Below are 14,506 nucleotides of genomic sequence, written 5' to 3'. Positions count from 1 at the left end.
GAAATTCTGAGGGACAGCCCCGCGGCGGCATCTCCTGGAAGCAAGGAAGGGTGCCTATAAAAAACAGGTACCCGTTCCTCCCTCTTACCTGAAAGGTGCCAAATATGGTACCGGAGGGGGAGAGGAAGCAGATAAGTGGAGGTTACACTTTTGGGTGGAATTCCGCTTTAATGACTACTATGGACCATAAATCCACATTTCCCTATCTTCAGTTCATGGAGAAAATTATTTATAATTTGTACAATATATGGATTTACATATTAAGTGTATGATTTCTAATCACTTCTGGTGTACTATTTTCAGCAAGAGTACTTAGAAGTGTATCAGAGTACCCATTTACTCACCATGCTCAGATGCAGGCCCCTTTAACTCTTTTTCCCAGGACTGCATGGGCTCCTGGACATGCCCACGAAAGATGCGTGTCTCTGTTTCTCTCCCTCAGCAGCTGAAAGTGGGCACACTTGGTGAGCAAGTTGGGCAATTAATCTGCAGTGAGGGGAAAGACCCTCCACTCTCCGAACTGCCATCACTCTCAGAACTGCCATATGGGCAGCTGGGCCAGAGCCTAGTATTATGCAGTTTCTCTGAAAGACCCAGCTACTGTGGCGCACCCCCTCCCTGAGTGCAACGAGAGTGCTGCAGTTCCAATGGGGTGGTGCTTTTTCCTTGGGCCTTGGATCCCTCCAGCTGCTCACCTGTGTTACTAAAGCTATGCACTGTGATGAACATTGCTTATATGGACAGTTGCAAGTAGCTATTCTGTAATGTTTTACTGAAGTAATGATTCTCAGCACTGCTGTAAAGAGTCCATGTTTATCTAACTTTCATATACTGTTTTGCATTGCTCTGCAGTTTATGCATGCTTTTTGCCATTTTCTCTCTATTTTGCATTATTGATTCTAACTTTGCCCCAGTTTAGGAAACTGCAAGTCATAGTTACTCTCTGTCTGATCATTTAGCTAATTAGCCATCCTGTTACAGGAGCGTTTGGTAGCCATATATCGCACATTTTGGGCAAGCAAGAGACATTTGACATAATCTTTGAAGCAATCGGGTTCTGTCGTGGAAAAAGAGACCCATGAGAATACATTCTTTCAACTGAACTTGTGCATGCAGCACATTAAGGCTTCAGCCAAGCTGAGAAGATGGCTTGTGCAGCTATTTTGGTCACTGGGAGCAGTTCTCTCACCACCCAACATTAATACTATGTGGCCGTCAATTGGGAAAGATCAAAGAAATGCTTGTTCTTGTCATGATCACCACAAGCTTGAACTTACTGCTTATCCCTGTTAGGAAAACATGCTAAAAAAAAACTTTTGCAAATAAAATTGAGAAATGTAATTAAAATAAACCAATTGTATATGACATTTTTGCAATGCTTGGGGCTGTCCAAGCATTTGCAAATTCTGGAAGGGCAGTTAATATCCCCGAGGAATGCAAGCTCTAGTACTTGCAGCACTAAAAGCACCTGGTGTACTATATGTAAAGTATTAAATGCAATGTGTGCTTACACTCCTAAGGGAGAGCTATGGCCTCTCTGAATGAAGCACGATTTTCGGCTAATTATAAGGCCATGAAAAATTATAAATATCTAGTATTCCCAAGAAAGCAAACATGCTCCTCTGGTAAAATGGGCATATATTTTCAGAATAGACCTACTTCTATAAGTTATGGTCATAACATCCTTTACCTTTAAATTTAGCATTTAAGCTTAAATATATATTGTTAGTACAGCAGTGGTTGCTTATAGTAAACTATGATATGTCCCATTAATGAACTCTGCTTAGGCACCTTTTATTCACCTTGCTATAGTCTCTGCGTAATCATTGCTTAATCATCCCATTACCATGGGGATTTGTATCTCCTTTTCCTCCTTGCAGTGTGTGAATGCCCTGCAGGATTCGTTCTGCAGTGAAACACATGATGACTTGCTTTTAAATGCTGTGATCACTAGTATCATTATTATTCCGCACAGCTCCGCTAAAAGCAATTCCTTCGTTTTTTCTTATGTATGTTTACTGTTAGCCGCAGCAGAAGAATTTTTCCTAATCACTTCTGATTTCCAACAAAAGGACCTTCAGGCATGCTTTACCAACTTGACATTTGCATCATCCGGCGCTTCATCTGACATTGTTACACCAGTGAGATGAAGGTGTTTGGTATTAAATAATGATTCAGTGTTAATCAGTAATATAAATAGGTGGAACTGTTCTTGAATTCATAGAGAACTCATTGTAATTCATTGTACTTTGCTGCTACTCTGCTATCAATAATTTTACCATTGAAGTATAAGTAGCAAAGTCTCAAGGGTGAGATAGGACCAATTTTATTTGCTTCAATAAAAACAGATATTCAAATGTAAAGAAATAACCGTGAAATAACTAGTATATGACTGTGAAATAACTAGTATATTCTGTCAATTTAAGGAGTCAATAGTACATTCTATGTTGGGAAATTACCACAATTTTGTTCATATATTTCCTATATAAATCATTACACAATATGTTATGGCAATAATACTTTTATAAAAAAAATAATAATCAATTTACAAAAGATGAACACTTTTCAGTTAAACTCAGTGGAAGGAAGTTGCAATATTGAATTTCCATAATTGAAAGGCTTCTGCTGCTTTAAGTTTCTCTATTATCCTGCCAGCCCAGTTAACTGTGTTATTGGTCCATCCCATGCAGAACAAGAGCTTTCAAGGCCACAATATTCGCACTGCTTAGACACTGGATTGTTAGTTTCTGTATATGACCTAGATCAGCTAGGTCAAAGTTGGGGTTAGTAACAAAGCAAGTGCTTCTAAACATAAGGTGTGATTGTTAACAGGTTGGAAAAGTTCTGCAACTGATTTGTTATTGTTTTCTTCAATTCACAAGAAAGTAATGTTCTGTTATGGTTGTTCAAGTTAGATAAAAAGATCATAGTTGATGCACCCTGCTTCATTCTGATGAGCTTGGGAAGACCTCTCATTTCCCATTATTGTTTTCTGTGCTATGACCTCCTAACTCTTCAAGGACAATAATCAAACAGATTCATTTTATTTTACCGGATTTGCTCATAACTCATAAGTCATTTATAGAGAAAAGATGACTCCGTTTTCTTTATAAAAGTCACCCAGACTCCAATAGTTAAATGACCACATCTAACAATGTCTGTTCCTATTGTTCTCCACTGGATTTGAAACTTTTGCAAGTGTCATTTTTGGGTCATTCAGCACAATAATAATAATAATACGTGTATCTATACACTGATCAGCCATACGATTATGACCACTGTCGAGACATGGGCTTTACTACAACTCTGAAGGTATGCTGTGGTATCTGGTACCAAGCCATGAGAAGGAGATCTTTTAAGTCCTGTAGATTGCAAAGTGGGGCCTTCATGGATTGGACTTGCTTTTTTAGCACATCGCACAAATGTTTGATTGGATTGAGATCTGGAGAATTTGGAGGGCAAGTCAACAACTCTATATAAAAAGGTTGGGATGATGGCGCTGCAAATTGGATCACCCTTAGGTGTTCACAGTCCCTGTATAATCACAGGTGTTGGGTAATCTGTTTATGGACCTCCCTAGTAGGAAATCCAATGGACCTCCCTAGTAGGAAACACAATCCTTCAGATACCCTATTTAATGGTGCCAATAATATAGCTGCCTCGGAGAGGGTTAATGTGGGAGTATCCTTATGCAGGGTCTTTAAACCTGGTACCTCAAAGTATAAATGTCAGATAAAAAACTAGTTGCAGTGTAATGTCAGATGAAGATATAAAGATATCTCTGATTACCAAAAACAAAAACAAAAAAATGCGGTCTTCAAAAAAATGTGGGCAATGATCTATGTAGGCAGATAATAGTCACTCAGATCTAATTGTCATCTAGTTAGAAGTGAATAATTAGGAGTGCTTAAAATAAATAAAAATACCGTGAGAAAGTATAATTAGTGACCCCTGTGTATTGTCAGGGTGTCTGAGGGGCGCTAGGCACCCTTGCTGGTGCGTCTGGTGGTGAATTTATATCCTTAACTTAGGTGTCTAGTAACAATGAAGATTAGTTGTGATATAACATCTAGTATCAAAAGTTTAACCAAAAAAAAATATATCTATATAAATAGTGCAACAATGTATTGCGATGTGCCTTAAAGAAATAATAAGGAGCCTCACAGGGGAGGACTCAGTGTAAAATATATAAAATGTTACAACTCAGCGTGCTGGTCATAAATAGAAAAGTTCATATATGCACAAAAATTCTTAGCAACTCAAAAGAAAAGAAAAAGTGAAAAAATATGAGGGCATATAAGCCGCACACTTGTTGAACCGAAAAAGGTAGTCCTATGTTAACGTTCCTTTATGCAAGTTAACCCTTAATTAACTGGTGACTTGAAGTGCCATTAAAGTGCGTTGAAGTATCGGTGACAGCTGTGCTCCCCCACAAGGGTCCCCACTCACCAGATGTCGTCACCCCTCAGGGGACAAAAAGCGGGTGGTGGTGGTACCTAGATGTCTGCAAGGTGGTAGTCTCCTACGATCAATCCTCGAGTTTCTCCTTTAACCAAGGAACAGGGGGTGCTTGAAGTGATTTTTCAGGTATCCACGATAGATCATTTATTGGATAAAAAATAAAAAGAAGGAACGCATAGCGTAATACGTTTTATATTGTTAGGGTATACCCAACAAATTGATTTAATAAAAGGGGAATATATATAAAAGTGAACAGTGGGCGTGGAGGCTCCACATTAATCCCTACGCAGAGGGAATTCCACCGAACAATAAATTTAAAAACAAACAAAAATAAAAAGTAAAAAGTAAAAAGCACCACGCTGCACTAGCCTACTGTCTGCTGCTGCTATTATTGCTTCACTGCTGGGATAGCCAACATGAAATCCTCCCTTGGCGTCCGCGTGCAATATCGCAGTGGTCAGCTGAGACAAGTGGCGTTTCTCAAATGATCGCCTTTGAGAACGTCACATGACGAAACGCGTCAGGTGACCCAGACAGACGCTCATACGCTTGTTCACATGCTACCTGCCAGCACGCCACTTGTCTCAGCTGACCACTGCGATATTGCACGCGGACGCCAAGGGAGGATTTCATGTTGGCTATCCCAGCAGTGAAGCAATAATAGCAGCAGCAGACAGTAGGCTAGTGCAGCGTGGTGCTTTTTACTTTTTATTTTTGTTTGTTTTTAAATTTATTGTTCGGTGGAATTCCCTCTGCGTAGGGATTAATGTGGAGCCTCCACTCCCACTGTTCACTTTTATATATATTCCCCTTTTATTAAATCAATTTGTTGGGTATACCCTAACAATATAAAACGTATTACGCTATGCATTCCTTCTTTTTATTTTTTATCCAATGAATGATCTATCGTGGATACCTGAAAAATCACTTCAAGCACCCCCTGTTCCTTGGTTAAAGGAGAAACTCGAGGATTGATCGTAGGAGACTACCACCTTGCAGACATCTAGGTACCACCACCACCCGCTTTTTGCCCCCTGAGGGGTGACGACATCTGGTGAGTGGGGACCCTTGTGGGGGAGCACAGCTGTCACCGATACTTCAACGCACTTTAATGGCACTTCAAGTCACCAGTTAATTAAGGGTTAACTTGCATAAAGGAACGCCTGTGAGGCTCCTTATTATTTCTTTAAGGCACATCACAATACATTGTTGCACTATTTATATAGATCTATATATTTTTTTGGTTAAACTTTTGATACTAGATGTTATATCACAACTAATCTTCATTGTTACTAGACACCTAAGTTAAGGATATAATTTCACCACCAGACGCACCAGCCAGGGTGCCTAGCGCCCCTCAGACACCCTGACAATACACAGGGGTCACTAATTATACTTTCTCACGGTATTTTTATTTATTTTAAGCACTCCTAATTATTCACTTCTAACTAGATGACAATTAGATCTGAGTGACTATTATCTGCCTACATAGATCATTGCCCACATTTTTTTGAAGACCGCATTTTTTTGTTTTTGTTTTTGTTTTTGGTAATCAGAGATATCTTTATATCTTCATCTGACATTACACTGCAACTAGTTTTTTATCTGACATTTATACTTTGAGGTACCAGGTTTAAAGACCCTGCATAAGGATACTCCCACATTAACCCTCTCCGAGGCAGCTATATTATTGGCACTATTAAATAGGGTATCTGAAGGATTGTGTTTCCTACTAGGGAGGTCCATTGGATTGGACTTTTCCTATAAACAGATTACCCAACACCTGTGATTATACAGGGACTGTGAACACCTAAGGGTGATCCAATTTGCAGCGCCATCATCCCAACCTTTTTATATATTCACTGATCTCTTCACTGAGGTTCCTTAGGGAGGCAGCAGCATTAATTTACATCCTAAGCGCGGACTCCCCTTTATTTTAAGTCAACAACTCTATCTCTTCGTTGTGTTCCTCAAACCATTCTTGAATTCATTAGAACAGACCACTGTCTTTCATTGCTCCGTGGTCCAGTTCTGATGCTAAGGCCCCGTACACACGACCAAACATGTATGCTGAAACTGGTCCGCGGGCCAGTTTCAGCATACATGTTCGGTCGTGTGTAGGCGCGAGCGGGCCGAATTCCAGCAAACATTTGCCCGCCGGGCCTTTTCCCAGCGGGCAAATATTCCTGGACGTGTTTTAAAACCGTCCGCTGGAATCCTGCCCGCTCGGACATGTACGGTCGTCAGTACAGACCTACCGTACATGTCCGAGCGCCCGCCGTCCCTCGCATGCGTCGAATGACTTTGACGCATGCGTGGAAGCCTTTAAATGGCAGGCCCGCCCACGTCGTTGCGGCGACGACGCGGACACGCCCTGCGTAGTGTTTACGCGCGGACTTCTGTACGATGGTTAGTACAACCATCGTACAGAAGCCCTCTGGCAGGCATGTACGGTGAAAACGGTCCGACGGACCGGTTTCACCGTACATGTTTGCTCGTGAGTACCCGGCCTAACATGCTCATTGTAGGCTCTTTTGGCTGTGGACAAAGGTCAGCATTGGCACCCTGGCTGGTCTGCAGCTACAGCAAAATGCGAGGCACTATGTGTTCTGAAACCTTGCTGCCAGAACCAACATTAGCTTTTTTATGAATTTGAGCTACAGTACCAACCTACATGCATCAATGAGCCTTGGCCGCCCATGACTCTGTCAGTGATTCACTGGTTTCTTCTCCTTGGACCTCTTTTGGTAGGTCCAGACTGGAAGTCGCTCAAATCCTTATGTTTGCCCATTTATTTCTTTCAACACATCAACTTCAGGGACATTTGCTGTCTTATATATTCCACGCACTTTCAGATGTCATTGTATCTAGATTCACTTTACCTGTCAGTGGTCATAACCTTGTGTATGATCAATGCGCAATTTAACACATAATAATTATTTAAATTCATATTTAGACAATACTTTCTGATGAATAACACCTTTTTATTATGTTATTTTTATGTAAACAGATTTTGTTTTTTCTTTTTTTTTTATATATATATGACTTATTTGGCATATGTGGTGGTATGCTTATTGCAGTAGCCAAACCATGTGAGCTCCTCCAGATGTTGATCTTATGTAGAGATATGATTGTATGTGTGCCTGTTCACAAAGACACACTTATAATTGTTCTCATTTTTATTTTGTGAAAACAAATGCAGACTGACATCTTTAAGTTTATAAAAAAAAAATATTTGTGGTTAATGTGTATCAAAAGGGCAGCAAGTAGCATTTTTCTACACCACAACAATCCAGACTCTGCTGAGTGAATAGTGCTGTATACAAATTACTTTATATGCAGTTTCAAGTATTAATAACAAAAAGTACACTTACTATATGTCAAATATACACATATAAACACACATACACCCACGTTTGTTCCTGTATGGGGCACTGGAGCATTTTTATAAGTCCACAACAGAACATTTATTTTTCTCCAGGTTTAGAACACCTTTTATTTACTGTATTTATTTTTATAGATTGTTTGTTATACATGTCCTAACTAATCTATCAATCATATGTAGTTAATACATACTTGCAAGATAAAATATGATTTTGTGTACTTTTATATCAACAGATCTTTCTCATTGTGGTCTGGAATTTTGAGATATACATGATTCCATTGGCACTCTTGCTATTACTAGCTTGGAACTATTTCCTAATCGTATCGGGAAAAGATAACAAGACCCAGGATATGGTGAGTGCTTATCACCAGGTGTATTGCTCCACCCTCAGAAGATGATCCTAATGTAGTATGTGTGTTGCAACGTATGTTAATTTTAAAATAAATTTGTAGTTCTCTACTTATTTAAAAGATCTGCCACATTGCATAAAGAAATGTATAAACACTTGATATCTGCTATAAGCATTTTATTGCATTTGGTGATATTCTTATACATTTATGAGCTTAGACAATATTATTTATATACCTAAAAATGCAACACATAGCAAAGCATAATCAAATTATGTTTATGATGATGGTGGTAAAAAAAGTTGAAATGAAACATGAATTTGAGGCTTGGCATCAAAAGAGGGACTATAGGAGTCAGATTACCTCCTTCCTCAGGTCAAAATCAAAAGTGCATTTAAAGTAAGTTACGCCAGTGACATTGTCTTTGAATATTTTGTAACCAAAAAAAAAAAAGGATACAATATTGAGAGTTTGCACTGCCCTAGGCACATTTACAGGAAATGGTGGCACCCATTTATAAGGTAATAGCAATATGTTTAGGATTTGCTTGAGGTGGGATTTCACATGTTTACTGGCAGTACCACAAATAATATGCATATTCTATTAGACAGCAGGCAGACTTAAAAGAGAAGTATAGCCAATGTTTTTATTTGCCTATTTTTTGTACTTCTCCTATGGATCACAGGAGTGCAGTTAGTTCTGCATTCCTGTGAACCATTTTCAGCCATATGGTCATCCACTCAGATGCCTGGTCTGGCAGCTGGCTCTGCCTCTCATTGAGCCTGTGAGAGCCTGAGCGAGCTGTGTCTGCCCCTTCCACAGATCGATCGTCACCAGCTCTCTGAAGCCTGAAGACCCATAGCTGAGTGATCAGTGGTGTTTGATTGCTCAGTTCTCGGTCTTAGAGCCTGTGGGGAACAGATGCAGCATGAGACCAATGCTACATCCACCTACGTGAGTATATATATATTTTTTAATGTCTCCCCAACTTCTTTTTTAAAGCCCAACTCTTCTTTAAGCAAATAACTAAAAATGTAATTACCCATCCTTGTTATAATATAAGTGCTACCCCAGTTATCTCTACACGCTATACAGTGTTGCCAGTCCTCTTATGTGCTGAATGATGCCCAGCATTATTAACCCACTTCCTGTGAGCCAAGAGCCATAGGAGCACCCTAGGAGTGCATTGCCATTCTGACCTTGGTTTACTGTACTGCTACACAGAAAGGTGTTCTAACATCTATGTGAGCACATTCTGTGCAGCAGTAAGTAGTATTCACCAGCAGAGATAGAGGTCTCTACTTATCATGTGATGGGCCAGAATACACCTTGAAAAAGATCAATATATATATATATATATATATATATATATATATATATATATATATATATATATATATATATATATATATAATATTAACCATTTACCAATGATTAGTCACTGTATTGCTTTTACAGGCAGCGGGAGGGGATGACCCATGAGATCAGGAAGCCGAAGATCCAGCGGTGATTTACCATAGATCTGGCCATGGATCTGATGGTCCCCACCCATCTCTATGATCCTGGGAGGTTGGACGTGACATCATGATGTCACTTCTGGCTTTGGCAGATATAAACACTGCCCTTTTTCCCCTGAAAAGCAGAGATCGACAGAGACACTGTAAAAATAGAAAAATTAAAATAAATAATACTTTTTTTTTTTAACATCCCTGTCCCCTCATGCTTGCATGCAGAAGAGAGGGCATACATAGCTTGCACCCGCTTATGTAAACAGCGTTCACATTACACATGTGAGGTATCGCCGCTAACATATTAGTGAAAGCAATAATGCTAGCACTAGACCTCCTCTGTAACTCTAAACTGGTAACCTGTAAAAAAATAAAATAAATTAAAGCATCCTCTATGGAGATTTTTAAGTACTATAGTTTGGCGCCATTCCAGTGTGCGCATTTTAAAAGCATGACATGTTAGGTATCAATTTACTCTGCATAACATTATCATTGGGGTTTTTGAGCAATTTTTTCAGGGAGTTGTTAAGAATTCTCTAGCCATTTGGTGCCCGTGCTAGCACCAAAAAATGGCTACAGCCCGGGCTTCCTTTGTCGGTAGGGCATACATTAACATTCTCCCATTCTCACGCTTTTTGAGCACCCCAGGGGGCGCACAGGCGGTGTGCTCTGTGGTCGTTGAGTCCCTGGGACTCAGCTGATCACAGACCATGGTAAAAGGACAATCACCACGGGCCCTTTACCACGTGATCATCTGTTAGCCAATGACAGCTGATCACAGAAATAATCAGCTTTTTTTTGTTCCTTACGCTATTAGCGAGAAGAAAAGAAGAAAGCCGTTATTCGGATAGAGGTGCCAACCAGTGCTGCTAATCAGTGCCCTCCAGTGCCATCAATCAGTGCCACCTATCAGTGGCCCTCAGTGTCGCCAATCAGTGCCCACCAGTGACACCTATTAGTGTCCATCAGTGCTACCAATCAGTGACTCAAAATCAGTGTTACTTATCAGTGCTGCCTAGCCACCTACCAGTGCCTATCAGTGCCCATCAATGCCGCCTATCAGTGCCTATTGGTGCCTCCTATCAGTGCCCATCAGTGCCTCCTGATCAGTGCCCACCAGTGGTACCTCATCAGTGTGAGAGCACTGAAAGCTGAAAATTGGCATGGGCAAGAAGGGGGTATAAGTGTACAGTACGCAAGTGGTTAATATGGGTGGGAACATTGAGGGCAGTTGGGCTGTCCATATATGAAGTTAAGCTTTACAGGTAATGATTTTTGATAGCTGAGCTGCAGGAGAACTAGTGATTTCTTTTTGAACCTCTCGTCACCCACTACTGCAACTAAACTAGGTTTATTTTCATTTGTACAGCAACTGATATTTGGTAGCCTGACAAGGTGCATGGGGTTGAGGTAAGCAGAGACTTGTATACAGTTATCCAGGAGTTTAAAGCACAAGTTAGCATAAGGGACAAAATTAATCTTCCTCAAAAAAGCATTGGCCGGTGGTAAATCAGTAAAACAGGAAGAAATGCGGAGAAGAAAGGAAGAAAACCAAATGCTAGTTCCACTGTTGTTTGCAGGTTGGAAATCTAATATAGAGGGATGCCAAGGAATGTTTCTTTGATTTAACTACAGCTGGTTATGAAAAAAGTACAAATATTTTTATTAACCATAATCCATTAAATATAAATTGGGATAACCAACATGGATCCTAGTAATTCTGGTATGGGACAGTAGGAGAAAATGAAAAGATAGAAAGTTTAATCTGCAAATTTACCCAATTTCCCTAGATATATTTAAAAAGCTAAGGTGTTTTAAAAATGCAATTACTCTTTAATAAAAGTTTGTAAAGCTGAATTAGAAAATGTTGAGCTGATAACCACTTAAACAGCTGTAGATTAAACTGACAACATTTATATATTTACTGTGCTAATCACAAAATTACCAAACAGATATTTAATATATTATGTTCATGTACTATACATTTTTTTAGATCTTCTGGCCAGCAAATTAATTATGACTTTCCATGGGGTAATAACTTTAGTTAAATAAGAAAATATACTAAATAAATGCAAAAAAAAACTGAAAATGATTCCCAAACATGTAGAATTCCAAATTACTGCAGTCTGAAATAAATTCTGTGAATTTGTTGTAAAAAAAACACTTTTCTATATGTATATATTATTCAATAAAATGAACATATCATTTTAATGAAGCAATGTTAATAATATAAACATAAATGTTTAATTCAGTGCACAGACAGGCTTGCACACAATTTAAGTCAAGCCTCGGTCTAGGCACATATTTTAATTATTTTCAGCCGCATCATGATACAGCAGAGGAGCATTGTACAGTGCCAAAAATAGAGACATCTTAATATCTTTGCTGGCTGCTCAGTTTGCTTGCCATAGGCATAAAACGGATAAGAGTCACAGATAGACTTTGCTATGGTCTGATTGCAGAATGTAAGAGATTTTATTAGATGTGAACATATGGCTGAATGTTGTAGTAACTGGCCTTTAACTCATACCAGTCTATGCTAGAGCCCTTTACTGCTATGGATTATGTGTAATATCAAAGCAGAGACTCCAGGTGTGCTATGTATAATGATATAGTAAAGAGATTGTACCCAATTCTCATATCCATAGAGAGCCCGGACTTCAAAACTAATTTCTTTGCCAACTTAGTAATTACAAACCACTACAATTGAAGATGTGATAATAGTTTAAATTGGTCTATTCTTTCATTTATATAAAGTCATTTTAGGAAAACAATTGAAAAGGTTGATTTTGTTAACTACCACCGGTATTTATCCTTTTTAAAGTGGAAGTTCAATTAAAAATGTTTTGCATGTCTCCTTAAAAACTCTTCACCCTGCCTCCCAATCTTTTTTAGTCTACATTACCTGCAGCACATTTGTGGTGCCGCATACACTCCCTGGCCATTCTTTTTTTTTTTCACAATCAAAGGTTTTATTGAAAGATAATGAAAACATACAGTTGACAAAATTGTAGAAGTGGATATCAAGCCTGAATAGATACAATGTCTGTGAACAGAATAATTGAGATACAGTTATAAATGCATATGAATGTTTGTATTGATGAGAATTGTATTTACTTATTAGGTTAGAATGATGAATAGTAAAGGTGGGATAGATTTTGGGGGAAGGGAAGGGTTGGGACTAGAGGGGAGAATCAGGGAAGAAGAAGGATAAGAGAGGGAAGAAGGAAAAAAAAAGGAAGGGGGGGGGGGATTTGTGCCAAGACCATATATACGCATATCTATATATATCTACATATACACACTCACATATACATTGTTTTTATGAAAGCATATTTTAAGAGACATATCACTATTGTAATTATAAAAGTGATACAATAATGTTACACACCATGCAGTGTATTATACAACTTTTTAAATGTAAAGTGTTCGATATTCACTCGAATATTTGAATAGTACCCAGGGTTGCCACATTTTATTGAAACTTTCACTATTTTCGTTTTTCATTGCTACAATCTCTTCCATCTTGTGTAGATATTGCACCATGTCCAACCAATCCTTGAAAGTCGGGACAGTAGTGGTTTTCTAGTGTAGTGGAATAAGAGTTTTTGCTGCTGTTAAAAGGTGTCTAATTAGAGATTTCTCCTGGCCATTCTTAGTGAAGCACCCCCTCCGTAAGTACTGCTGATGAACTGTATCCCCCACTCCGGCACAGCCAGGCACACCGGATCCTCACAAGCACCCCAGAGTCAGAGAACAGTCCATGAATTTGTTTTTGTTATTTATTGACGATTAATAATTTTGATAGGGATGGGAGATTATGGGTTGCCCACTTGACTTCAGTAAAGCTTCAGGGAAATCTTCCTATGTACAGTCTATATACAGTCTCCTTTACTTTCCTCTTGCACACACTTTCCTGCTCCAGCTAAATTACTGTAGATGATCTGACAGGCTCCCAGTCAGACTTCAGCAATAGTCCTTTACAGGCAGGAACTTGTAGCCCCTTGTTATGTAGCAAAGATTTCAGTAAACAGCATGTATTTCTCCTCTGAAGCTACTGATCCCAGCACCACCTCTTCAGGCACTGCCAACCCACCTGGCTGCAGCTTTCCTTTTCACTAGCCCTCCAGGCTAACACTCACACCAGTCCACTAGGCTGAATCTTCACCAGCCCACCTAGCTGACTCTCCTCCAGCCCACCTGACTGACCCTCAGGAGATCTCCCAGGAGGGTCTCCCCCTTGTTAATGTCCCCTGATCCACTCACTCTGTCCTCTCTTGCTCCCATTCCTCCATGAAGGGCCTCCTCCCATGTGTTATAGCAGGATCTTTTTTTAGCACCCAAACCCTGGCCCAAGGCAGGACAGCACCCCTCCAGGCTAGGGGGGACCCATGGGGTCACTGACAGCCTCCTCAGCACTGTATATCCATCTTCCACCAAAATGCCCTGCTGGCATGGCTCATGTCTATTTATGAGGTAAGCTCTGCCCCCTGCCAGCCTACTACTGGGGATTGGTCGAGGCCTCATACAAAATTCATGGCAGCTCCTCCTAACCTCTGCCCACCAGCTCTAGAACATTCACAAATGACTCAAAAAAAGGGTGAGGCACCAGAGGAGCTGTCAGGATGAGTCATCAAACCCTGACCTTCACTGAACCCTGACCTAGATTCGATAGCTTAGGCTTAGCCCTGGGCTAACCTACAATTTAACTACTTTAAACTCTTAACACATCCTTCGTTCTTCTACCACACACTAGAGGGTGCTACATTAGCAAAAATGAGCCAAAAAACATGCGCTCCCACTAC

General features: G+C 39.7%; 1 protein-coding gene across 1 annotated transcript in view; it reads left to right on the top strand.

Annotated features, from left to right (window-relative positions):
* MCTP1 (multiple C2 and transmembrane domain containing 1) overlaps nucleotides 1-14,506 on the top strand; it is a 1,082,102-nt gene that overhangs the window by 910,902 nt on the left and 156,694 nt on the right. The window contains exon 18 of the mRNA XM_040342284.1: nucleotides 8,080-8,199. Coding sequence (XP_040198218.1) covers nucleotides 8,080-8,199 — 120 coding nt within the window. The remainder of the gene's footprint in view (nucleotides 1-8,079; nucleotides 8,200-14,506) is intronic.

This window comes from Rana temporaria, chromosome 1, assembly GCF_905171775.1.
Source record: "Rana temporaria chromosome 1, aRanTem1.1, whole genome shotgun sequence".
Taxonomy (NCBI): Eukaryota; Metazoa; Chordata; class Amphibia; order Anura; family Ranidae; genus Rana; species Rana temporaria.
Note: the sequence above shows the minus strand (reverse complement) of the source record. Positions and strands in the feature narration are given on the sequence as shown.